The sequence below is a fragment of the Callospermophilus lateralis genome, chromosome 3, assembly GCF_048772815.1.
Source record: "Callospermophilus lateralis isolate mCalLat2 chromosome 3, mCalLat2.hap1, whole genome shotgun sequence".
Taxonomy (NCBI): Eukaryota; Metazoa; Chordata; class Mammalia; order Rodentia; family Sciuridae; genus Callospermophilus; species Callospermophilus lateralis.
This window is the reverse complement of record NC_135307.1, coordinates 89,639,108-89,649,965: the sequence shown is the minus strand read 5'-3', so window position 1 is coordinate 89,649,965 and position 10,858 is coordinate 89,639,108. Positions and strand designations below refer to the sequence as shown.

At 37.0% G+C, this 10,858-nt stretch overlaps 1 protein-coding gene across 3 annotated transcripts in view; it reads left to right on the top strand.

Moving 5' to 3' along the window:
* The first annotated feature begins 8,251 nt into the window (after positions 1-8,251).
* Positions 8,252-10,858, top strand: part of Ubr1 (ubiquitin protein ligase E3 component n-recognin 1) — a 152,052-nt gene continuing 149,445 nt past the window's right edge. For 2 of the 3 annotated variants that reach the window (XM_076850653.2, XM_076850652.2), the window contains exon 1: positions 8,252-8,393. In XM_076850653.2, coding sequence (XP_076706768.1) covers positions 8,313-8,393 — 81 coding nt within the window. In that variant the 5' untranslated portion in view covers positions 8,252-8,312. The remainder of the gene's footprint in view (positions 8,394-10,858) is intronic. The other variant, XM_076850654.2, reaches the window with a different exon arrangement.

The window sequence follows — 10,858 nt, the reverse complement described above, 5'->3', positions numbered from 1 at the left end:
ACAGAACTTAACAACTGATTATGCATTCTGGAGGAAATAAAAGAGTTCCTAGAGCCTGGCACCCTGGTAAATACCTGTAGTTCTAGCTGTTTAGGAGGTTGATGCACAAGGACTGCTTGTGTTTGGGAGTTCAATGCCAGCCTAGGCAACACAGCAAGACACTGTTCAAAACAAACAAACAAAACAAAAAACCCTAAACTTAAAAGTCAAAAACAAAGAATGGGACCAGGGCTTTTTAAAACCAAATTTGGAAGATATAATTGAAATGATGTGATTTAAAATGCAAGTGTACATAAAATACATTTGGAAAGGCCCTAGAGGAACCTCACAGATACAGAAAATTATTTAACAGAAATGGAATACAAGATTCTGTGTGGGGCTGGGGTTATAGCTCAGTTGGTAGAGCACTTGCCTAGCATGTGTGAGGCACTGGGTTCGATCCTCAGCACCACATAAAAATAAAATAAAGGTGTTGTGTCCATCTACTATAAAAAAAAATCTTAACAAAAAAAGATTCTGTGTGATAGCAAATAGAAAGAAATGTGCCATTAAGGGATCCTGGACAGAAACAGTTTAAAGTCACTAAGGCCAATAGTCTAAATTTCAGATACTGAACTACAACCAAGCCATTTTCCCCATAATAATCAAAGTGCATAGGAACAGGATTTTATTTACTTAATGATGATTAATGATTCTCTAGGGAAATATTGGTTTGACCAGCTAATCACTACAATTCAGTATAAAAAGTGGTTCTTAGTTCCTGACAAAGCAGAAAGGTAAATAGATCATTATTATCTCACAATAAAAAAAGAAGGCAGCAATTCACCACTACAGTGGACTTACCTAGAACTAAAGTCAAGGGAGAATGTATAACTTGGACCTTCAACAATATAGTGTATAATATCATCAACAACCATAAGTTGAATTGACTCATACATAAGATATAGAAATTGTCTATGAAATAGACAAATATATGAAATCACCATTTCATATATTGACCTTATTAAAAATAAAATAGTAATAAATGATTGCTTTGTGAAGTTGTTTACGTAAAGAGCTAAAGTAATCAAAACAGGTAGTTTTTTTTTTTTTTTTTATGTGTATGTAAGTATTTTTTTGGGTGGGGGTACCGGGGATTGAACTCATGGGCACTCAGCCACTGAGCACATCCCCAGCCTTATCTTGTATTTTATTTAGAGACTGGGTCTCACTGAGTTGCTTATTGCCTCGACGTGCTGAGGCTGGCTTTGAACTCGAGATCTTCCTGTCTCAGCCTCCTGAGTCACTAGGATTACCGGCATGGGTCACTGCACCCAGCTTGTATGTAAACATTTTAAAATTTACTTCAAAAATTTGGTGAATTTACCTTCTTAACCATTTTTAAGTATACCTTCAGGGCCATTAAGTACATTTATATTATGCAACCATCACCACCATCCGTCTTCACAGCTCTTTTCATCATCCTATCTGAAATTCTGTACCCATGAAACATAAACTCCCCAGTCTCCCAATCTCCCCAGACCCTGGCAACCACCATTCCATATTTTTTTAACCCAGCTTTCTCCCACAAGGAAAATAACCTTAAAATAACTGTTTTCACTAAACAAGTACTACTGCATCTATTTTTTAAATTAATTCACTTATTTTAATTAAGTTTATATGACAGCAGGATGCATTTTGATTCATTGTACACAATTGCAGCACAACTTTTCATTTCTCTGGTTGTACACTATGTAGCATTGCGCTAAACCATTCTACTTTCTGTCTCTGAATTTGACTACTGAGAATCAATTTGATTTGTGGAATCATACATTTTGTCCTTTTGTATCTTGCTCATTTCATTCAATCAGACATCCTCAAAGTTCATTCAGGATGTAGCATGTGTCAAAATCTTCCTTTTTAAGGCTGAATCATGTTCCTTTGTGTGTATATACAATGTATGTTTATCCATTCATCTGTTGATGGACACCTGGATTGTTTCCACCTTTTTGCTATTGTAGGTCATTTGTTTTTGATTTTTGTGGTGCTAAGGATCAAATGCAGGGCCTCATCAATGTTACACAAGCACTCAACCAGTAAGCTACAAACTCAGCCTATTGTAAGCCATTGGTAAATTATGGTTCAAAGAGAATATGTCCATATAACCACTATGGACTGTAAACAGTATGGATTGAGTCAAGGCAAGTTTGGATAATATCAAATACATTCTTTAAATCCTCTTTAAATGTGTGTGACAGATGGAGAAACAATCATAAAGGTTGTCAGCTTTCACATTCCTGAGATATACATGCCATTCTACCACCCTGCAAAGACATGGATCCACAAGTCAAAACAAGAAGACTAATGCCCTTACCAAAAATTTAAAAAAGCACCAAACTCAGAAATTTAAACTAAACTACCAGAAAAAAAATTTTGGTCATTTTTTTAAGTGTTTAAAAGTTAAACTAGTGGTAGATATACTGGTATTCATTTTTATTGTTATTCTTGTTACATGAAATCATTATTTATAAAATATTTAGCACAACATTCTTATGAACAATTTAATAAAAAACATATATAGTCTATTTTCTCTATTAAAGTAGAAGAATAGGGCTGGGGATATAGCTAAGTGAAGCACTTGACTAGCATGTGTAAGTACCTGGACTCTTATGTCCAGCACTGCAAAAATAAAAAAAAAAAGGGGGGGGGAATATCAAAATGTAGCATTCTTTTTGACTTGTTACTTTTACTTATCCTAAGGAAAAATATGGATAAGTATGCTCCCATGAACCTACTTACCAATAAGTAAGTTCATGGGAACAAAATTTATTTAGGTCTGGGGATATAACTTACTGTTGAAAGCTTGCTCAGTATGTGTAAGGCCCTAGGTGCTCAGTATGTGCAAGGCCCCAGCACCACCAAAAAAAAAAGAAAAAGAAAGAAAAGAAAATTGGAAATAAACTATAGTAAATGATCCACAGTAGAAGTTTTTAAAATGGCATACACATAGAAGGGAATACCATGCAGTAACCTTAAAATAATTTTGAAGAAAAATATTAAAGACATGGAAATGTTAATAACAGGCTAATACATATTTTGTAAAAGTATATAGCATAATACACAGACCTTCTAGGCCAAGGGACTAACCTATGTAAACAGAGGTGCCAGACTCTATGGTATGTTTGTGTTTGGAAAATAAATGTGGGTGAAGTTTAAGGTCAGGGATAATAAGGAGGCTTACACTGGCAAAAATCATTTCAGGTCAGATTGAGAAGGGCTTTGGACGCCATGTTCAGATGTTAAATTTTAATCTAGGGTAGTTGTCCAATGTATGTAGGTATAAGAGAGTCACATGACCAGATTTATTTTTAAGAGTTAATTCTGGGGCTGGGTTTGTAGCTTAGCAGTCGAGCACTTGTCTACTGGATTCAATCCTCAGCACCACAAAAACTAAATAAGTAAAATAAAGCTATTGTGTTCATCAACAGTTAAAAACACTAATCAGGGGCTGGGGATGTGGCTCTAGCGGTAGCGCGCTCGCCTGGCATGCTTGCGGCCTGCGTTCGATCCTCAGCACCACATACAAACAAAGATGTTATGTCTGCCAATAACTAAAAATAAATATTAAAAAATTCTCTCTCTCTCTCAAAAAAAAGAGTGGAAATGCACATCATTTATTAAAAAAAAACACTAATCAATGGAAAATTTTAAAAAAGAGTAATTCTAGCAGAATAGTGGATTAATTTGAGCAAGAGAATGAAAAGAGAGAGACCAATTAGGAAGGCTGCTCTTCTCTTATCTGGATGAATAATATTAAAAATTTATTTTTGGTGGGTTATATGATTGAACTGAGTCTCACACATGCTTAAGCTCTACCATTAAGCCATAACCCCAGCTCAATTTGGAAATTTTAAAAGCTCCTGGGCAATCCTAATGTACAGCCAGTGTTGAAAACTACAGGAACAATTTAAAAAATGAAGATTCTAAGTTTTCTAAGTAAAACATTTCTAAACATGGGTAATATATATAGCTGGGCACTGCGGCACATGTTAGTAATCCCAACAGCTTGGGAGGCTATAGCATGAGGATCACAAGCCAGCCTCAGCAACAGAGCGAGGCCCTGAACAATTTAGCAAGACCCTGCCCCAAAATAAAACATAAAAAGGGCTGGGCATTGGCTCAGTGGTTAAGTGCCCCTGGGTTCCATCCCTGCTGCCAGCCCCTCCCCCCCCAACAAAATAAATAAATGGGACAGTACTGGGGAAAAAAATAAAAGAAATCCATAATCCTATTCTAAACTAACCAAACCACACCTTGGTCTAGATAAGAAAAGAGCAATAAGTTACTGATAAATTAAAGCCAGACAGGTATATTTTTGAATGTAGATTTTTGTCACTTAGTAATTGGACAAGCAACTTCACTACTTTAGGCCATGAATTCCTTGTTAGTACAACAGCAATAATAGGAGCTATTATCACAGGATTGCCACCCAACCCCAGCACAAGGACTGTTTTCAGAGTTACACTTTAAAATGTATCTGAAGTTCTTAGTAAAGAAACTGAATTTCTATGGATAGGCCTGGGTTCCTCTGTTCAAGGAACTAACAATTTAAGGATACAGGCAATTAACATAAAGCAGTGTTACATGTTATAAATAACAATTTAATAGTTAATGCATCAGTTAGGAAACTTTCTATTTTAAATACAGATTGAACACTCCTAATTAGAAAATCCAAAATTGGAAATGCTTCAAAATCTGAAATGTTTTGAGTACTAACATGACACCACAAGTGGAAAATTCCATACAATGAAACTTTCCTTTATGCACAAATTATTCAGGCTGTGTCTATAAGGCATATATGAAACATAAGTTAATTTTGTGTTCTATCCTCAAGATATCTTATTGTATATAAACAAATATTCCAAAATCTGTAAACCGCCCCCCCCTGCAAAAAAAAAAAAAAAAAAAAAAAAAAACAATTTCTAGTCCTAAGTATTTAAGTTGAGTAAGGGATATCCAACCTATGATTAAAACAACAACAACAAAAACCCTCTGGATATCTTAAGCAAAAAGTATATCTACTGAAGGGACATAAATGAATCAGAGATTCTGTAGGAGGCTGGGGATAGGTTTGGAAAGCAAGCAGAAATATAAGGAAGAATGGAATACCAAAAAGCAGGAGGCACAACCTGTCTTTTAGCAATAATCTGAAAAGACACTGCAGGGCTAAGAGTGCAGCTCCGTGGTAATGCACTTGCCTGGTATGCTTGAGGTATGCATGATCCTTAGCTCCCCACCAACATACACTCACTCACACACAAAATAAGGAAAATATACTACTACCTGAGGATACCAAGCAGGAATGAATTCTAGCCACATGGTGGGGGACACCTCCCAATAAGACTTCCACAATGGAAAGACCCATCTCCCACTTGACAGTGCCTTTGGATGCAGGACAAATTAAAAAGACCTTATATCTGGTACTGAACACTAGCAGAGTAGGCACTGTACTGCATACAACCAGGTATTGAGGGCTTTAGGTGGAGTGTCTCATTAATCTTTATAATCATCACATGAGGAAAATACACTCATTACATTTGTCTTATAGATGAGAAAACCAAGTCTCAGGCTAATTCTCCTAAGTTTACAGAACCAGCAAGTAGTAAAAATAGACATTCAAATCCATAAAGTTTATTTCAAAGGGTAGGTACATAGCTACTAATTACTCCAAGTGGAGGAAAAGATGCAATCACATCTGGCTAGGAGAGCAAGGAAATGCTTTTTGAACTGGATAGACTGAGTATTCCTTGAAAATGGATAGCTCTGTAAAAAGTACTTTTACACAAAGCAATGCTTGTTGTAATAAAAACTAGACAATGCACTTAAAGTAGAAATTAGAAAACAAAATTTCCACATTTCTACAATCTAGGGATAACCAAAAATAATATTGTGGTGATTAGTATTCTTCATTAAACACATTTAATATAAAAATAAGTGCATTTTTTTGACCTTACAAAAAAATCATACTGTATCAGCAACTTAATTTTTCTACACAACAATATATTCTAAATATCTTCTCATGCCAAAAAGAATGTCTCTACAACAGTAGTTTCCAAATTTTATGGTCTCAGGATCACTTTATACTAAGAGATCTCCTGTATATATGGGCTGTATCTTTCAACATTTACTATAATAGAAATGCAAAAAAAAATTAAATATGTAACAATTGTTTTAAAGTAATAAACCCAGGGCTGGGATGTGGCTCAAGTGGTAGCGTGCTTGCCTGGCATGCGTGGGGCTCTGGGTTTGATCCTCAGCACCACATAAAAATAAAATAGAGATGTTGTATCCACCGAAAACTAAAAAATAAATATTAAAAAATTCTCTCTCTTAAAAAATAAAATAATATTTTATTTTTATCCCCAGGCCAATATATATTAACATAGACAGCATTTTAAATGAAAATTAACTGACTTTCAAAACAAAATTATCTGAAAGTGTGGCAATGTTTTTTACATACTTGCAAATTTCTTTACTGGCTGGCTTAATAGAAGATAGATGGGCTAACTTACCTACTATATATCCAATCTACTTTGATGTGTTGTTTTAATTGAAGTATGCAAATAAAATGTGACCTTGAATAGATCTCCTTGTTAAAAATACTTTTAAATTATTCATTTTGGGGCTGGGGATGTGGCTCAAGCGGTAGCGCTGGCCTGGCATGCGTTCTATCCTCAACACCACATATAAACAAAGATGTTGTGTTCGCCGATAACTGAAAATAAATAAGTGAATAAAACATTTAAAAAAATTATTCATTTTGTAAATTATTTAAAACAACACAGATAATACTAAAGCAGCTCTGACTTTTTTCCTCCAATCCTTGTCCTGGCCCTTGGAGCTTTATTAGTTTGCTTTCTCCCTTTTCAGATTTATGCCTTCATATTTATATGCACATATGTGTAAATGCACATTGTTTGTGGCAATTTGTTTTTTTCTCACTTAATTTATCTTAATCTTTTCACATAAACCTACCTTTTTAACATTTGGAGATAACTTAAAACAGAACACATAAATTAGGATTTACAGATTGTCTTAAGATATTCTTTTGAGAATTTTGACTACCCCATTCCTTTCAATAATCTTGAAGTTTCTAAAGAGTAAAGTTATTATATAAACCCTCCTCAAGTTTTTGATCAAATAAATCTAACAAATGTTCTGTAAGAAAAACAACCTTCAATTTTACTTCTTCCCTGCATAGTTAGAATAATTATCTTCCAAGAATCATATCTTTCCCCAGTATCTCCAAGAATAATTTCTTTTTCTTTTTCTAGAGAGAGAGAGAGAGAGAGAGAGAGAGAGAGAGAGAGAATTTTTTTTTTTAATATTTATTTTTTAGTTATCGGCAGACCCAACATCTTTGTTTGTATGTGGTGCTGAGGATCCAACCCAGGCGCACGCATGCCAGGAGAGCGCGCTACCAATTGAGCCACAGCCCCAGCCCAAGAATAATTTCTTGATATGAATTTTTTGGCTGGAATCTTACTTCCCTCTTAATTCCCTCATCATGGCAAAGTTACTTTCAGAAAAGGAGTTCTTTGAATTAAGAGACGTCGCATACTCATATTAGACTGTCACTCAAGTTCCTCTAGAATCAAAAACTTAACGCCAACCATGCCAACAGTTCCTACATTCCACATCAGAGGTGGAGACCTATTGGTATGCTTTAGATTCGCCATTTATCTTGTTCTTTTCAAGTGCTGCATGATATTCCATAATGCAAATGCAACAGTTTATCCTCCCTCTCCAGACGACTGTTGCCATTTTTTGAATTTCACACCCCCACCCAAAAGCTGAGGATCATTATACACAGGTGCAAGTGCCCAAGGCAACACTTCTATAGGTGGAAGAGCTGTGAGTGCTTTCTTTTTCATTTTGTAGTATCCGGAGTATACTGGTATGTCAGAAGACAAAACAGCCCCAGGCCAACAACCCGGCCAGCCAGGAGAGGTTCTCCCAGACAGCTTCCTCCTTTCAAAATGGACGCTGAATTTGTTTTTTTCCTAGTAGATGCAAGAAATTCTAGCACCGAAGCCAGATAAACATTCAAGTCAACAGGCACTACGACTAACCTCAGGGAAAAACCCCGCCAGCTCCTTCAGTTGGCTACGCCTGCTTCCGGGAAGCGGACCGGAAGCCGCTCCTCTATTCTGCGTCAAACCCGACTTCAGGGTCCGTCGTAAAAGTGTCGCTCCTCGTCACTCCGACTGGCTACAGGTTTCCGCTCGCCTCTGTCCGGGGGTCGAGAACCGCGGGCGTTAGTTTCCCTTAAGATGGCGGATGAAGAGGCCGAGGGTGCGGAGAGGATGGAAGTGAGCACCGAGTTGCCCCAGACCCCTCAGCGACTGGCATCTGTAAGTCCTTGTGGGCAAGTTCCTTTTGTCCTCCCCCCTGTGCCTCCCTACCACATTCAGGAGGATGCGGGGCTTCACCCCCTATGGCGGCTCTGGGGAGGGGGAAGTCATATGGATTGATCTGGAAGGAAGACTCCGAATGAAAAGTTAGTCGTCACCCACATTCCTGCCAGCCAAGTCTACGAAATATAATGACTGTCATTTATTAGTCTTGATGAGCTCCAGCATGCATGTCTCAATCCTGAAGTAGAAAGAACTGGGGATGTTATTAGGTGGTTTGATGTGGGAGCTGAGGCGAGGTTGGAGAAAGCCATTTTCTGATAGACGCAGTGCTAACCCCTCTTGATGGTCGGAATCCAGGACGCAGCACCTGGTGTTGTATCGCATAGCTGGCCGGGTGGGATCTCCTAGTGGCAGGGAATGTTGCCGCTGTCAAGTCCCATCCAGATGTGGGGTGTAGGAATTGTCTTTCATTATAACATCTTGATATTACAAGGCCTAATCCTCAATGGAGAAACCCATCATCTGTCGCTGCTTTGAAAAGGTGAAGCAGGGACTTCTAGACATTTCAATTCAGAACAATCCGATTAATTAATATCAGAATCTATGCTTTGCTCTTGTATTTTGAGAGAATGGGAAGGCAGAATTAGTGAGCAAATTTGAGTCAGTAGTCTGGCCATAGGGAGAAAGCAAGCTGAAGAGGATAAGAAGTGGGGGGCAATGTTAGGGAATGTTCTGGATGTGCTCCTCCCTTCCCAGGCATTTAGTGGAGAGTTATATAGGAAACATCCCACTATCTACCATGGCATTATGTTTTATCAGTTTGGTTTTCAGCTGCATATAGAAAGGTGTGTGGTAAATAGCTCTTAATGAAGTTTCATTGGTTTGCAGTTTTAATAAGATACATTCTTCAAGTATTTTAATTCTGTAGACATTGAGTGTTGTTTTATGAGCAACAGAATGAGCTGTGGAAATGAGTCAACAACAAATTGGAGAGACTGGCTGGGAGGTAGAATCCAGATAGGGATGAAGTTGGAATAAGGGTTTGCTTAAGGCCAGTGTTGCTTTCCTATTTTTCTCTACCTCAAATAGCTCTCCAAATTCATTTCACTACTGGTATTATACTACAAAAAATCTATTTAAGAGGATGAGGGGCTGGGACTGGGGCTCAGAGGTGGAGCACTTGCCTGGCACATGTGAGGTACTGGGTTTGATCCTCAGCACCACATACAAATGAACAAATAAAATGATGTACTTATATACATATATGTATGTGAGTGTATATATATATATATACATTTATATATGTATATATATATATACATACACACATACACATATATATGTATATAAGATTATAAGGAAGGAGAAGATGTGAAAAGTTTCTAAGCAACTGGAACTTTTTTTTGTGGGGGGCATGCTGGCATTCAAACCCAATGCCTTGGACATGCTAACCAAGGACTGTACCACTGAGCTACATCCCCAGCCATGAAACATTTCTTCTTAATGGTAAGCCAAGGTACTCTGGAGAATGAGGCAGGAGAATTGCTTGATACCGGGAGTTCCAACATGGCAAGACCCTGGCTCAAAAAAAAAAAAAAAAAAAAGATTGTTTGTGCTTTTTATTTGTTGGAAGGAATGGAGAAACTATGTTGTGGTCAGAAGAAGAGTTATGTCAAAGCTTTAAATAAATAATATGGCTTATTTATTTAAAGCTTTGATATATTTCTTCAATTGGCACAATAAAACCTCATCTGGATTCTACTAATTTGGAATTGAAGACAATAGTACAGGAATTGAGTTGCAATTTATGTGGCAAACTCTTACTTTTCAAAAAATAACATTAGATTTCTTTGGACTTTGCAAAAATAGTAAGTGGATAGTGTAATATAGCTTCATAGACTAGTGTCACAGATAATATACTAATTCAAGATTGAGTGATGTAACTGATAGAAACATACGACTGTTAAGCCTCATAACTACTCTTTTTAAGTTGAATCTCTCTATCTGCTTGACCCCAGAGAAGACTTGGCTATTTTCTTTTCAAAGCTGTTATTTTCAATTTTATTCTACTGGTGGAGTAATATACTGGCTTACCGTTTACTAATACTTTGCTGTTAAGCAAAACAAGCTTAGTTTTAGATTTTTTAAAAATCACCATTGTAGGGCTGGGGATGTGGCTCAAGCGGTAGCGCGGTCGCCTGGCATGCGTGCGGCCCGGGTTCGATCCTCAGCACCACATACAGACAAAGATGTTGTGTCCGCCAAATACTAAAAAATAAATATTAAAATTCTCTCTCTCTCCCTCTTTCTCACTCTCTCTCACTCTTTCTTTAAAAAAAAAAAAATCACCATTGTATTTTAAATCACCATTGGAGGCAGGAGAAAACAAAAATAATAAAAATGAGCCAAATGTAGAGGTTTAAGAACTCTAACCACTTCAATTAGTCATACCCTTGTTTATA